At 45.5% G+C, this 15,370-nt stretch overlaps 2 protein-coding genes across 3 annotated transcripts in view; one reads left to right on the top strand and one right to left on the bottom strand.

Annotated features, from left to right (window-relative positions):
- CFAP57 (cilia and flagella associated protein 57) overlaps positions 1–5,880 on the bottom strand; it is a 71,387-nt gene extending 65,507 nt beyond the window's left edge. For both annotated transcript variants that reach the window (XM_039238688.1, XM_039238689.1), the window contains exons 1-3: positions 5,827–5,880; positions 5,415–5,591; positions 214–530 (exon numbers count right to left, since the gene is read on the bottom strand). In XM_039238688.1, coding sequence (XP_039094619.1) covers positions 214–530; positions 5,415–5,571 — 474 coding nt within the window. In that variant the 5' untranslated portion in view covers positions 5,572–5,591; positions 5,827–5,880. The remainder of the gene's footprint in view (positions 1–213; positions 531–5,414; positions 5,592–5,826) is intronic.
- A 43-nt stretch (positions 5,881–5,923) lies between these two features.
- Positions 5,924–14,186, top strand: EBNA1BP2 (EBNA1 binding protein 2). The gene is made up of 10 exons (XM_039238690.1): positions 5,924–5,985; positions 6,141–6,231; positions 6,315–6,398; positions 6,602–6,771; positions 7,414–7,537; positions 9,318–9,407; positions 11,064–11,139; positions 11,366–11,459; positions 13,440–13,602; positions 13,733–14,186. The coding sequence occupies exons 2-10, from the start codon at positions 6,166–6,168 to the stop codon at positions 13,781–13,783; spliced, it is 918 nt and encodes a 305-aa protein (XP_039094621.1). The 5' UTR covers positions 5,924–5,985; positions 6,141–6,165; the 3' UTR covers positions 13,784–14,186.
- Positions 14,187–15,370: the final 1,184 nt, after the last annotated feature.

The following is a 15,370-nucleotide window of genomic DNA, read 5'->3' as shown; positions in this document are numbered from 1 at the left end:
GCAACTGACAGTGTGGAGATTCTTTCTCTCTCTGCCTCTCCCCAACTCATGCTCTCTCTCAAAATAAAGAAACTTAAAAAAAAAAAAAAGATCTTTTCCAAAACGCGCATGTTAAGAAATTGGCACTGTTCCTGGCACATGGAAAACATTCAATAAAAGGCAGCTCTTACTATTTTTTACAACTTGCACAATAGTTGTGATGTTGGGAGGTACCTGGTAGACAGCATTGTTCTGAGAGTCGATTCTAACAACAGCCATTACTTTCTGTTTCTCCCACAGCCAATAGACAAGGTTTGACTCTGGAGGTGATGTCTGAGTCAACAGGTATTTGGAGTCTGGAGAAAAAGCCATGCTGATAAATCTCTGAACAGGGAAGTCAAAACTGTTAAGGACTTTGCGCTTCCGGCAAGGGATGGACGACAGTTCGTAAATGGTGATGATGGGTTTTTCTTGCACGATCTCGGATATGGCGAGGTATCGCCGATTGGGACTGATGGACAAGGCCAGCATGCTCTGACTCTTGTCTGAGCCTGCGAACAGAGGTAAAGGGGTATAATGAGGGCAGATCATGCTTTCACCGTGACTCAACACGTACCGGGCACAGTGGAGGCAAGGTTGACACATGGAAGAAAAGGCACAGAAACAGGTAACTGTCAATCCCTGCAGTCCCTTGGCTCCGCTACGTTTGAGGTGTTAGGAAAATGGCTAGGATGAGGACCTCCCTGAGGCTGAGGTAGGAAGTCAGGGAATGATGCCAGAGGGGCGACAGGTGGGACGGGGTTGGGGGGGGGCAGGTGGCAGGAAGAGCCGAGGTGTGCATGGGAGAGGCATCGCACGTGAGCCCGGGGAGACCAAAGGTGGGTGCAGACGGGTGGAACAGGGGGGCCTCCACGTCCTGAGCAGCCAGGAGACAGTGCTCCCCTGCTTTCGAGGCCGAGACACCAACTGCTGGAGTCCCCAGGCTGCCCCGCGGATAGGTCATCTGTGTGAAGCCCTGGCCAGTCTGCTGGACTGGCTTTACAGTCTCTCGAAAACCAGAGACGGATGCATTCTACCCCGACTTTTCCTGGAATGTGTTCAGTGATAACTGGAGATAGAGCAGTCATCTTGCAGCCATGAGGTAAAAAGCAGGAGAATAAAAGTTGTGATCTAGAAAGCAGAGGCTGAGGCAAAGATGAAGGGCCAAGTACTTTATTTGGGAGATGAAATCAGGCCCACATTATGATTTTCATGGGTCCCTTCTTCCATTAAGAGTAAAAATTAATAAAATGGTTTAAAAAATAAGGGGGTAAAAATGATATCTTATGACTGCATTAGTATAAAGAACAATATAGCCCAGACTGGATTGAGTATTATTATACTCATTTTCTTAGTCCCTAAAAGTATCACGGGCCCTGGGCTCTGTGCCTACTGTGCCTTGTGGAAAAGCCCACCCCGATTCAAGCCCAAGGCAGGGAGGGTGAGCAAGGCAGCGGAGAAGCGGCAGAAAGTGATGCCCTGGGCCCTATGCTGTGCTTCCCAGCAAGCTAGAGGGAGTCTGTCCAGCAGCAGGACCTCTCTGGAAGGGCTTCAGCGAGTGCCTGTGCCTTGGAAAAGACCCCAGGTTTGGGATCATTGGGAGCCTTGAATGAGAGTTTGGACATTATCACGGAGACAAATGAAAAGCCACCGAGGAATTTTGGGAAGGGTCAGATGCATGTCGTGGAAAGATCCCTCTGGCAACTGTGTGGAAGACAGACCTGGAGGGAAGGAAACCGGTGGGCAGATAAGTCCAAAAACAGGATGGTAGTGACAGGCAGTATGGAGGCTGGGATGGCAGATGAGAGAAATGGCAAGTAGGACCCAGTGGCTGCCTGGGTGGTGCAGGGGAAGGAGAGAAACAAGCAATGACTGACATCTGGTGACTGAGAGTAGGGGTGACAGCTGGGAAGGAACATAAGCCGAGGGAGTTGGGGTCATGGTGAAGATTATGTCCACTGTTTTTTACAGAAAACAGTCCATCCAAGGATTACTCATGCTTATGTGATTCTAGTTTTTTCTGATTTCATTTTTTTTTTTTTTACACTAAAGTCTTTACTTCATCTCAGGGAATGAAGTAGGGATTTAGATTGATTCCTTTTTCCTAAATACCTAACTAGTTGTCCCAGCACAGATTCCTAATGCCACCTTTATGATGTATTCAATTCATTTACGTATCTAAATGTATATAACTGGGGTTTGGGCATATTTATACCAGCTCCACATCATTTTTGTGATCGTAGCTTTATCATGCATTTGACAATCTAGTGAGGTAGGGTCTTAAGGAAAGAGAGGGAGAAAAAAAGGAAACGACAAATTCAGTTCTGGATATATTGTGTGTGAGGTGCACACTGTGGGACATTTAGGTAGAGAGGTCTAGTGGACAACTGGATATGACTCTAAGGCTCAAGAAGAGAGGTTGGGACTGAAAATGCAGATTTGAGATAAGAGTCACAGTGGAAAGTGGAAACTGTGAACACAGATGAAATTGCCTGGGGAAAAGGCAAAGGAAAACGTCTCCCTCTTTGCTTTCGTGCTTTCGTGCCTGGGCTGTACCTGGCAGAGCATCTGTCCTGGTCATTTCCAAGTCCTGCTCCTTTGAAATCACACCCTTCTCCATGGCAATACTGAGAGCTCCTAGAGAGCATGGGCCATGGCTTTCTTCACCTATCCACTCACTGAGTCACCAGTGCCTGGCACCAAATGGGTGCTTAATATATGTTGGCTGATTGCAGAGCTTGTAAAATGCCTTTGCACTGTTTTAACCCAGTTGATGACAGACTCTTCCTTGAAATATGTTCACCTGTTGCATGAATCTCCTCCTATCATTTGGATATTCCTTCAAAGTCTCTTTTGCTGGCTTTTCCCCATTTCCCCAGCACTAAATGTAGGAGTGCTTCTGAGTGCACTATTTAGGCGTCTTCTCTTTTATAAATACATTCACTCCTTAAGGGGATCTCTGCCATTTGAATGACTATATATTTCACCTCTAGGTGGATGACCTTCAAATGTCTATCACCTGCCTGGACCTCTTTTCCTTGAATCTAGACCCCAAATCAAACTGCTCACTTAAGATCTCCATTGCATGACTAGTGGGCATCCCAATCTTCCCATGTCAAAACTAACCTCCCCATACTCTCCACAAAACCTGCTCCTTCTTCAGGCTTCTCTGTCACCAACCCTACTCCCTGCCACCACTGTACTCCAAGCCAGCATCTTTTCTCCCCTGGTCTCCTGCCTCCTCCCTTGCCCCTCCTGAAATCTATTATCTATACAGAAGCCAGAGAGCCTATCGAAACCTAAGTCAGATCCTGTTACTGCTCAGAAGCCCCCTATAGCATCCTGTTTCATCAGAGTAAGAGCCTTTGACCTACAAAACCCCGAGAACTTTTCAATCTGTCCTCTCACTCGCTGCTCCTCCATTCACTCCACTCTGGCCACACTGACCTCCTTGCTATTTCCCTAACACATTAAGCATCCTCCTAACTCAGAGCCTAAAAGGTGAAAGACAGAAGTATAAAGCATAAAAGAGATAATATAGAAGAATATATTAATAATCTTGGGGTAGAGAAGAATTCCTTAACAAGCCACAAAAAGGAAAAGGTTGATAAGTTTCACTTCCATCCTAAAACTAAGAATTTCTGTTCAGCAAGATAGTATAAAAAAGGAGAAAACGTAAGCCCCATCCTGGGATGAATTCTATAACCAAGATCTAAAGTCTGCCCATAAATCAATAAGAAAATAACCAAAAAAACTAAAAATGGGTAAAAGATTTGAAGAAGGCATTCATATAAGACTAAATAGGAATAGCCCATAAACATGTGAAAAGATATTCATCCTCAGCAGGAATAGAGAAAGGCACACCAAAACTACAACGAGATACTTTTCTTAACCACTCGCTTAGCAAAATATTTGGAAGTTGGACAATACCGAGGGTTGGAGAGGTTGGGAAGGAATGGCAACTCTCACGTGCTCCTGGTGGGAGTGTAAATGAGTACTACTTAGCAGGATTCGCACACCGAGAGTCCTGACATGGAGGCTTTACTTTTCATAAGGAAAGAAAACCCTACCACACTACCACATTACCCAGTAATTTTAGTCCTGGCCATGTGCCCTTCAAAATCTGCACAAGTGGATGGGCGTACATAAATGCAAGAAACTTTATAGCAAGATGCTTTGTAATAGCAAAAAACTGTTGTTCCCCAAATGTCCATCCACGCTAGAAACATGTTTGGGGTATTCTGTTCATATGATGGAACACTATATAGCAATAAAATGATTCAATTAATACGTATCAAGATGCATGAATCTCAAAAGTATGATGTTGAACAAAAGAAGTAAGTCTCAGGGTATGTATAACCATGATTAAATTGATATAAACTTGGTAAATAGCAAAAACAAAGATGTATTTTCTATTAGGCCACACATATACATGGAAAAACTATAAAAAGAAATAAGGGAATAATTATAATATACAGGACGGGGTGTGAGTATGTATGTGTGAGGACAAATCAGGGAGAAACACTGGCAATATTCTATTTCCTACCGTGCGTGGTGGGTTTATGGCCCTTCATTGGATCATAGTTCTTCAGACATTAGATATATGTAGTGAACACTCTTTTGTAGGCATATGTCCTGATCAAACATTTTGAATGCAATAAAGACTGGAAAAAGAGCGACTGAGTTGTGGAAATCAGCTGTATCATTAACAGGACCAGTGTGAACAAACACAAATGTAACATTATACAAACGATTATCTGTGGTTTGTGATTAAACCTCCAGGGTCTTGATCATACACGGATTCAAATGGTCTGTAATGAAGGTACTGAACTCTGGAAATCCAGCAGTGTTCAACGACTAAAAAAGTGGCCCTGGCGATGACAAAGACAATATTACAGCTGCATGAAAAGAGACTTTTTTTTTTTAATTAAATCACAGTGAAAGAAAGTAGTTTTTTTTTTAAGTTTTTTAAAATGTTTTTATTTATTTTTGAGAGACAGAGACAGCGTGAGCAGAGGAGGGTCAGAGAGAGAAGACGCAGAATCTGAAGCAGGCTCCAGGCTCTGAGTTAGCTGTCAGCACAGAGCCCTACGCGGGGCTCGAACCCACGAGCTATGAGATCATGACCTGAGCCGAAGTGGGATGCCCAAGCGACTGAGCCACCCAGGCGCCCCAAGAAAGTACTTTTAAATTAACATCATTTTACATGGCATTTTAACTACGCATGTGTGGTTAATCTACATGTTAATGCAGATGGATGTGTACTCCTTCTATGTTTATAAAACTATACGTATATTTAAGTTGGCCAAAATACTTTCCTTTCTATAGTCTTGTCGGGATTATAGGGTCACATTTGTCATGGTTAAATGCGTGAGTAGAACGCAAAGGTTTTTTACCTGGAATGAATTTTTGCCACTTCTGATCCACATTGTATTTCACACAGTGATTTCCTGCAGGATATATAATGATCTGTTCATCGAAGAAAAAGATATTGTTGGCCACGTGGGATCGAAGACCAAAAACATGCAGCGACTGAGCCACCACGGTCGACATGGTACCCGGCAAAGAGTTCGCTGAACAAGGAGCGCAGCAGGTGAGCGTAGAGGCGCGCGTCGCCCCGCCGTGCCCCGCCCCGGGCACGCCCCTGGCCCCGCCCCCGGAACGCTCCTCCGTCCCCCCACTCCCCGTCCGCCCCTCTCCCCGGCCCCCCGCCGTCCCCCTTCCGTCGCCGCCGCCGCTGTTTCTCCCCTCTCCTTCGCTCCCTCGCGGCTTCCTGCTCCTCCAGAGGACCCCCAGCTACGCGCTTACACCTTTCGCGTCTTCTCTTTGGGTCACCAGACGACGCGTATCCAGAGGTAGAACACCCACAGGTCCGGAGCAACCCGGCTCTTTCGGACGCCGGAGCCGTTCCTATAGCAACGGCAAACCGGAAGTGCGGGTGTTCGGCCGGAAGCGGAAGCCTGATGGGTAAGTTCAGCGGAGGCACCGAGCAGTAGGCGCTGGTGCGGCTCGGAACCACGTGGGTCGCGGGGTGCGAGCAAGGGGCGGGGGGCAGGCAGAAGCAGCGAGAGGCGCCCCTTTCCGGCCGCGCAGGCCTCAGGCCACCCGTCTCCGTCAACTAGGGTGGACGTGCACGCTCGCTGCGACATGGACACCCCCCCGCTGTCAGGTTCGGACTCGGATTCTGATGATTCTCTGGTCACGGACAGAGAGGTAGGTGTCGGCCGAGCTCCCGGGGCTGGGCGCGGGAGAGGGTCCTCACTGCCCCGGTGCTGACTGCCGATTGTGCCTTGCAGTTGCAGGATGCGTTTTCCCGAGGGCTCCTTAAGCCGGGCCTCAACGTGGTGCTAGAGGGGCCGAAGAAAGCTGTGAACGACGTGGTGAGCCCGGGCGCCTGGTCGGGGGTCCTAGGACACGGGATGCTCACGAGGCACAGTTGTGCTTGGCCGACTGAGTTCTTGTCCCAGGGAAGACGCAGCCTGAGCATTGCCAGGAGGGTCAATTAGCGGTCCGGATGTTGGGGTTTAGTGCTTTGTCCCTTGGCCTGTGTCCTTCGTGTAGGCTCAGTGTCTGAATTTCCTAGAGCGGCCTGAAGCAGTGTTTGGCTGAATTCAAGCGGGATCTGGAATGGGTCGAAAGGCTTGATGTGACCTTGGGTCCTGTGCCGGAAATCAGTGGACCTCAGTCAGCCCCTCAGAACAAGGATCAGAAAGCTGTTGATCCGGAAGATGACTTCCAGCGGGAGATGAGTTTGTATGTTTGTTTTAAAGTGTGGGAGAAGTGTGGGTCCCTGTGCTAGAGAGGCGGGCGGGGGAAGTGGTGAGCCTGTACTCCTCAGAAATTGTCATAAGCCTGGGAGGGAGAAGGAAGCTTCCTTTTACTAAAAAGAGGTAGGAGGTAGTGCCTGGTTGAGAAAAGAGTACCTTGGTCTACCGGTTATAATCCAAAGTCTGGTTTATTTTATTTTTAATTTTTATTTTGAAGTATTCAATTTTAAAGTTTTTTTGGTGTGTTTTCAGTTATTAAAACAGAAACTTGCCTCAGAAGGTTCTTGCATGACTTTTTTTAGTGACTGCATGAGAACTCATAATTGGTATTAATTTATAAGTTAAGGGGTATTTTTAGCGTGGTCACTCTCTTAAACTAATTTATTTTTAGCAGAACTCCCCTTCCTCTTCAAAGAGTATACAGCTAAATCTCTCCTCGATACCAAGTTAATGAGGCTTTGTTACATTTTCATTTGTGTGTGTGTGTGTTCTTGCTGGTGGTGGTCAGATGTTGAGCATTTTTCTGACCATGAAAAACTCCAAGGTCATCCTTGATGTATAGGCAAGTGAGAGGGAATAGAAGGTCTCTCCCCCTTAGCTTATTTCACACTTTGTCCTACATCCTCAGCTACCGGCAGGCCCAGGCTGCCGTGCTTTCCATGTTACCCCGCCTCCATCAGCTCAAAGTCCCTACCAAGAGGCCCACTGACTATTTTGCGGAGATGGCCAAGTCTGATCAGCAGATGCAGAAGGTAAGAAACAAAGGTTTTTCTTTATTTTTTTTTTTCAATTTTTAAAAAAAATACTTATTCTTCAGAGCATGAGTCATGGAGGGGTAGAGAGAGAGGGATACAGAGTCTGAAGCAGGCTCCAGGCTCGGAGCTGTCAGCACTGAGCCCAATGCAGGGCTCAAACTCACAAACCGTGAAATCATGACCTGGGCTGAAGTCGGATGCTCAACTGACTGAATCACCCGGGCATCCCAGAAACAAAGGTTTTCTCTGGAAAACCAAGGCTTTATACTTAAGTGTAGTCAGCTGGCTTATCTCCTGTAATATTAAAAAAAAAGAATTAAGCCCACGGTGTTCCCGGGTGACTCCACGGGTTTAAGCGCCCGACTCTAGATTTCGGCTCAGGTCATGATCTCGCAGTTTTGAGTTCAGGCCCCAGGTTGGCTGCTAGCGATTCTCTCACTCCCTCCTTCTCTGCCCCTCTCTCACTCGCAGATGCTCTTCCCCTCTCTCAAAATAAATAAATAAGCCTTAAAAGAAAATTAAAAAATACTAAGCCCAATAATAGGGAATTGGTTGTCAGAGGACAAATGTTCATCTTGACTGCCTACTTCAGACTCATGCCAGTCACCACCAGTTAGATAAATAGAAGGATGATTTTTTTCCCCTAGTTTAAACATTTAGGGGGAGGAGAAGTAGTATAAGAACTGTGGTCCCGGGGCGCCTGGGTGGCTCAGTTGGTTAAGCATCCAACTTCGGCTCAGGTCATGATCTCACGGTTCATGGGTTCAAGCCCCACGTTGGGCTCTGTGCTGACGGCTCAGAGCCTGGAGCGTGCTTCAGATTCTGTATCTCCCTCTCTTTCTGACCCTTCCCTGCTCACACTGTCTCTCTCTCTCTCTTTCAGAAATAAATAAAACATTTAAAAAAAAAAGAAAGAACTGTGGTTCCAAGATAAAGATGGCCTTTTGCATTTCCTAGCTGGCGTGGTCATGGCATAGCGTATAGAAAAAACACACCTCAAAAAAAAAAAAAAAGAAAAAGAAAAAACACACCTCTTGTCCTGCCACTGCCAGGGCAGTGTTGTAATTTATAAACAATTCCTTTTCTCTGGTGTCAGTTTTTCTCATCTGTAAGATGAGGGATTAATATACAACTCAGATGTAGTATAATTTAGAGTTACACAGAATTTGGTCCTCATTTAACTCTGGGAGGGAGAGAATTGTCAAAATTTAATCCCAAGATATATTCTGATAGTTCTGTTGGGTTTCTAGAAGGATTTTAGGGAGCTCTTGTCTCCGTGCTACTTGGGGAAGCTAATCTAGAGATAAGCTTGGACACCCCTCTGTACACTCATACTGACAAGTGCTTGCCCTTTGACTGAAAGGTGTGTGTCTGGTGGAAAAAGTGAGGGGCCTGGTACCTGTCTGAGTTTTCAACATGTATGTGGTGAAACGGAGAAGGGGACTGAGGCTACATGGTGGTTTGGCCTCAGTCTGCAGACAGTTGGGCTGGGGAGAAGTTGGTTTCTCCTGGTGCAAGCAGGCATTTGTGCATAGCAGAACAAACAGCACCCTGGGGGTGGGAAGGTCACTTTCGGTTCCACCACGGATACTTCTGGTGTCTTGGACAAAGTGCCCAGCCTTTGGGCCTCTTGTCCTCACGTGTAAAAGAGGATTCACAAGATTCCTCTGAGCTCCAGTTTGCAGAACTGGGAAGATGTACTCCCTGCTCCAGCGCACCCTAAGTGGTGGTTAGCCCAGATTCACTTAACAGAAGCTGACAGTATTTGGTGTTTCAGATTCGGCAGAAGCTGCAGGCTAAACAGGCCGCCATGGAGAAGTCTGAGAAGGCTAAGCAACTGCGAGCACTTAGGAAATACGGGAAGAAGGTGAGAAGGAAGATGTGGGCACGTGGGATGAGGCCGAGTGTTTGGCAGGCTGGGGTGCCTGGGTCAGGTCTGCGTCCGCACCCTGTGTGTGCTCTAGCTTGCATTTAGTATCTCACCGTGGTGGGTATGTGCGCATATGCACGAGCACTACCTTTTCTAGACAGCAGGGTCTCCCCAGGGGCAGCGGAGGGTCCTTCATTCCGCGGGGCCCCATCTGCTCATGTGTGCAGTGAAGAGGAGAGCCCAGATCTGTGGAGCCCAAACCTGACCACGACAAAATCACCTGGGGAAGTGTTTCAAAACAGATTTCCAGGCTTCAGAATGTCTGGGAAGCCGTGTGTGTTTTCTTCCCTTCTCCCCAAAACTTCTCAGATGGTTCTGAAACGCATCCTGCTTTGAGCATCACTAGACTAGATGATTGTAGAGTCCTTGAAAGAACCATGCTATTGATTGTGATCCAACTGAGAGGGGAAAATGGCACATGTGTGCTTGAACTATGAATGTCTGGGTTCTAATGTAAAACCTTAGGTGAAAAAGGGCAGGCATACCATGAACTTCAGGGAATCTCTTTGTTATTTCATGGTTATTTAGGAAAGAAGATGACAGGAGTTAAAGTCAGGGTTGTGGGAAGAAGTGAGCGTGAGGAGGATCAGCAGAAGCGTTCAGACTTTGTCCGCATTTTGGACATAAACACTTGTGATGTGGGGTGCTGAGCTGCTGTCCACATTAGGGGTCACTTCACTGCTGGGTGCTCAGCAGAGTAAGTAGGTGAGCGTCCTATCCTCTGCGGAAGGGCAGCTGTGCATTTATTGGGTGGTTGATGGCCTAGACCAACTCAAAGATGCAGGCAGTTGGTGGAACAGAGCCTAATTCGTCAAAGCCAACGAGAACGTCACTTGGGCCTGTTAGCTCACTGTTTCTAGCTTGAAGAAACCTAGCAGCAGTGACTCTCACCCGGGGGTAGTTTTGCTTACCAGGCAACATCCAGCAACATCTGGGGACAGTTTTAGTGTCACCTCTCCATGGGGAGCATGCTCCTGGCATCTAGCGGGTGGACGGCAGGGAGGCTGCTAAAGGTCCCACAATGCACTGGGCAGCTGTCCACACCCCAACACAGAGTGATCCTGGCCATGCTATCAGTAGTATCGAGATTAGGAAACCCTGCCTTTGAGTATAAGCATCTTTTGTCCTTACAACTTTTTTCTTTATTGTTTTTTGGGTGATTGTTTCTGTTCGTACTTTCATGCCTCATAATGGCAGTGGGTTAGACACTTAATCTGCTCACGTATAATTAATGGAGAGAACTGGGTGTAGACCTAGACATGATTTGGCGCGGTTTCGTAGGCTGGGCAGTGGAACAGGGTAAGAGTGCAGGCCGCCTGGGTGCGTATGCAGCTGCGTACTTTCCCACCTTGTGACCTAGGCAAGCTACTTAGCTTCTCTGTGCTTCAGCTTCAGGGCTGGGAAGAATTTCTACTTCACTGGGTGGCTGAGAATATGCTTAGAGAACTAAGAATATGCTTAGAGCCTTAGCATAGTTCTGGCACAGTAAGTGTGCAGTGGTGGCGGTGTTAGCGCAGCGTTGTTACCAAAAGCCTGTAGGTACTTACAGCGATGGTCTGGAGTGGGTATAACAGCTCTGTGTTCATGTCCCAGGTGCAAACAGAGGTTCTTCAGAAGAGGCAGCGAGAGAAAACACACATGATGAACGCCATTAAGAAGTATCAGAAAGGTCAGTATATCTCTGTCCTAAGGATATAGGGAGCAGGGGTAGCTGCTGATTTGAACACATACTGCTCTGGAGCCTTGATTGGAACCATTAGGCCTAAGGTTTGGGGACGATGTGGGGGAACAAGATGGTATCTCTTAAAATTAATTTAGCAAGTAACAACCTTCTTTCTTAAGTTTTTCTTAAAATGAATGCGTTGGTCCTGATCAAAGTACCTCTTCACTCCCAGGCTTTTCTGATAAACTGGATTTCCTTGAGGGGGATCAGAAAGCTGTTGCACGGAGAACAAAGGAAGGAGCCAAAGGCCAACAGATGAAGAAGGGGTATGAAGGGTTTTCGTTTGGTTTTGTGATGGCTGCTGGGCAAGCAGTTCACGGCACGGCAGAAAGTTCCACAGGTGTGGCCTCAAGAGTTGAGAGAGTGTGGTGCTGCCTGCGGTCAGGGCTTACACGCCCCTGTGATGGGTCCTTTTAGCCATATCAGTCTTGAAAGATTAAAGTAGGGTGATCTGGGGGTGCCTGGCTGGTACAGTCGGTAGAACATTAGACTATTGGCCTGAGGGTTGTGAGTTCAAGCCACACACTGGATGTGGAGCTTCCTTTAAAAAATTAATTCATTAACTAAAAACAAATTAAAAAACTAAAGTAGGGTGATTTAAGGATTTGGCATGTTTTAAGTGAATACTCAGTAAAAGTTGCTTCGTCATCTCACAGGGTGATGATTAAGAGTGTAGACCTAGGGTTCAGGTCTAGAGTCTGCCACTTTGGGTAACTCTGAGCGAGTTTTACTTGACCTTTCTAAATATTACTTTCCTCATCTATGAAAATAAAAAAATTGTATGCGCCTCATAGTATTTTGTAGGTTAAAAAGTCTAATGGCAAACAAAGATTATTATTTTTTCTTTGTTTACCTTTATGCGTCCCTGGACACCAGGCCTGGAGGAAATGGTAATTTCTGTAGAATATATTAGTGCTATGATAAAGGCATTTGAGGAGCTGTGTGGAAGCACATTTTAGAAATAGCTGTCCAGGTCTGGTGATCATGGTGTGAGGATGGCTCCCTGGAGGAGGGGCCCATCTGAGCTTAGTCTGAAGGATGAGTAAGAATTAACCAGGAGAATAGGAGAGACACTGGTTTTGGCACCAAGGAAGAGCACAAAAGAGTGAAAGCATAGAGGTGGGAACAGCAGTTTGTGTATGAGAGAAGAGCAAGCATTTGGTACCACTGGGAGTGCAGTGTGGGGCATGGAGGGGTGAGAGATAGCTGGAGAGAGGCCTGGACCAAGTCGCCTAGACAGTGTTTGCCTTGTTGAGAAGCTTGGGTTTTATCCAGTAGGCAGTGGGGAGACATGGGAGAGATGGGCTTTACTCAAAATTATGAGTAGGTCGTGTTCGTTATGTGTTGAATATTTGAACATATTCAAAATTAACTGTACTTGTATAAAGGATGGACTTGAGGGAGGCAGGATAATTGATTAGGGGGCTCTTACAAAAGTCCAGAGACCATTGATAATGACCCGGAAGTGGTAATGGGGGCAGAAAAGAGAAAACGGATTGAAGAAATCTTCAAGAAGTTAAGCTAGCAGCACTCAGTAATTGTTGGGTGTAGAGAGTGAAAGAAGGAATAGTCAAGCCTGGCTCCCAGGTTTCTAGCCTGGGTGGCTGAATAGATGGTGGTACCACCAGCCTCAAATCACTGCTTTTTTTTTTTCTTTCTTTATTTTAGTAGGCTCCACACTCAGCTTTGGGCTCAAACATATGACCCAGAGATGAAGGGTTGATGCTTTGTTGACTGAGTCAACCAGGCACCTCACCCCTCTCCCCCAACCCCCCAAGTCACTACCTATATCCAGGAGGTAAATCCAGTCTAGGAAGGGAGATGGCATGTGATTTTTGGATATGCTGAATTTGAGATTACTTGCAGGAAGACCAGTTTTAAAATTTATTACATTTGAATGTTAATTGCATGTATTACCCCTGAGAGGAATAAAACAACTGAGGATGATCTAGCCAAAATTAGTTAAAATAGAAAGTTCTTCGGAGATAAATGGTGAGCCACAAGGTGTATGTGAAACCTTCCCTGGTTCTTGCTTTGTTTTCTTGCACCAGTGGTTAAAACCATAAGTAGATGAGCTTGCCTGGGAAGTGTTTAGAGTAAGAATGTAGAGCCAATGATGAGATTCTGGGTAACAGTAGTATCTAAGAGATTTTGCTTGTAGAAAGGAAACTAAGGGAGTGGTGGACCGTAAGACTCAGCAGGATTTTACAGTGCTGTGGGTAACCCGTAAGCCGGCATTTTTCCAGGCCCAGTGCGAAGCGACGCTATAAAAACCAGAAGTTTGGTTTTGGTGGAAAGAAGAAAGGCTCCAAGTGGAACACTCGTGAGAGCTACGATGATGTATCCAGTTTCCGGGCCAAGACAGCACACGGCAAGGGGCTCAAGAGGCCTGGAAAGAAAGGATCAAATGTAAGTGAGCCAAGGGGTCATACGAGGGGCTGGATCACCTCTTCCATCCACACCTATCCACTCCCTTCCTTTCCCTGGGGCAGAAGGCCAGGCTGCTGTGTGACCACATATGGTATTTCTTTTTCCGTAGAAGAGACCTGGAAAACGAACAAGAGAGAAAATGAAGAGCAGAGCACGCTAAGCAGCATCTTTGTATATGAAGAACCAAGAAAAAGGGATGCAGACTTGGAATTTCACAACAGTTGCATCTTCTGTTGGTTTCTTTTTGTAAAAAGTTCTTTAATGAACTAAAGGATTTTCAAAGAAACACATCCTCTTGGTTAAAAACTGAGGACTAAAAGACTGAGAAGTTACTTTTCCGTATTAAGTGAGATTGCTGTTTATTGATAATAATTTAGACTTTGAGTCCAAAATTGCCTTCCTTTATAATAAATGGAGATTTAACATATACCTTCCTCATCCTTCCAAGTAATTGTATCATGATTTTAGATAAATCAAGAATCAGTTTTTATATCATTATGATTGTTTAAATACCAATCACTGTCAAACTAGATGTATTATGATAAAATTTCCTTTGTGATACAGCTTTTGGGTTTTCCTTGAATTGATTATCACCCTGTATTTTCCCGTGTGCCTACTTTTCCTTGTATATCCCTATTTTTCCTTAGACCCGTGACATTTTAATCACCTTACACCTTTCTGCTCCAACCTGGATCTGTCATGCAGCTGTCACTCTGCGTCTTCTAAACCATCTAGATCGGTTCCACTATTTCCTGGATCCCATATGTTCCTGGCTTAGCTTATGCCGTCCTTTGCTGTGTACCATCTTCTGGAATCTTCCAAGGAAAGGGAACTTGAGAACTTCCTACATTTCTGCAGCTGCCTTTAGTTTGTCTGGTGGATGCTGTCCCGAGAATGTCGCAGGCATTGCTTCTGTTTTGCTGCCTCCTGTCCCCACTGAGAAGTCACTGCTGTTCCCTCTGCTTCTCTCTGGAAGCTTTTCTTCTCCCAGCGATCTGAAATTCTGTGATGACATGTCTTGGTGTGGGCCTGTATTTATTATTCTTTAATTAAGGTATTTGGAAGGATGCAGTTTCTTCAGTTCTGGCAAATTTTATTTGATAAGTTCTCCCTATTTTCTTTGTTCTAATTCTTTAACTTTTATTAGTTAGATTTTGAACCCCTTCCAGTGATCTTCTAAGTTTGTATTTTAGTTCTACTTTAGGGGAGAGATTTCTGTGATTCTTTAATCATTTATTAAGTATTTATTTTAGCTTTCGTTTTCCATTTTATTTTAAGAGTTCTTTGTTCCCTTGAATGTGAATTATAGTTTTGGGTTTTTTTAGGGCTTCTGTTCCCTTCATTCCATTTCCTTGGGTTTCCCCCTACCCCTCACTATGCATTATGATCCCCCCTTTTCATGTTGAGTTGTGTGAAAGTCAAGAGCACAGACTTGGGCCAGACTGCTGGGTTTGATACCTGTTTCTGCTGCTTACTTGCTGTTTGGCCCTGAGCACGTTAATTTTTCTGTGCTTTGTCATATCTATATATGCATGAGAATAATATCTATCCAAATATAGTTTCTGTCAGCATTAAGTGAATTAATATATGTAAACACTTAGAATATTGCCTGCCATATGGTAAGAGTTTATACCTGCTTAAAATTATTTTGCCGGGAGCACTTTTCTTCGTGTCAGCCTTGGTGGCACATATTTGAGAGGCACTCAGATGCTGCCTGGAAGCTAGGCATAGATTGGATGACCATGGT

The sequence above is a fragment of the Hyaena hyaena genome, unplaced genomic scaffold, assembly GCF_003009895.1.
Source record: "Hyaena hyaena isolate Hyena2069 unplaced genomic scaffold, ASM300989v1 scaffold_144, whole genome shotgun sequence".
NCBI classification, from domain to species: Eukaryota; Metazoa; Chordata; class Mammalia; order Carnivora; family Hyaenidae; genus Hyaena; species Hyaena hyaena.
This window is presented reverse-complemented; position numbering and strand designations above follow the sequence as displayed.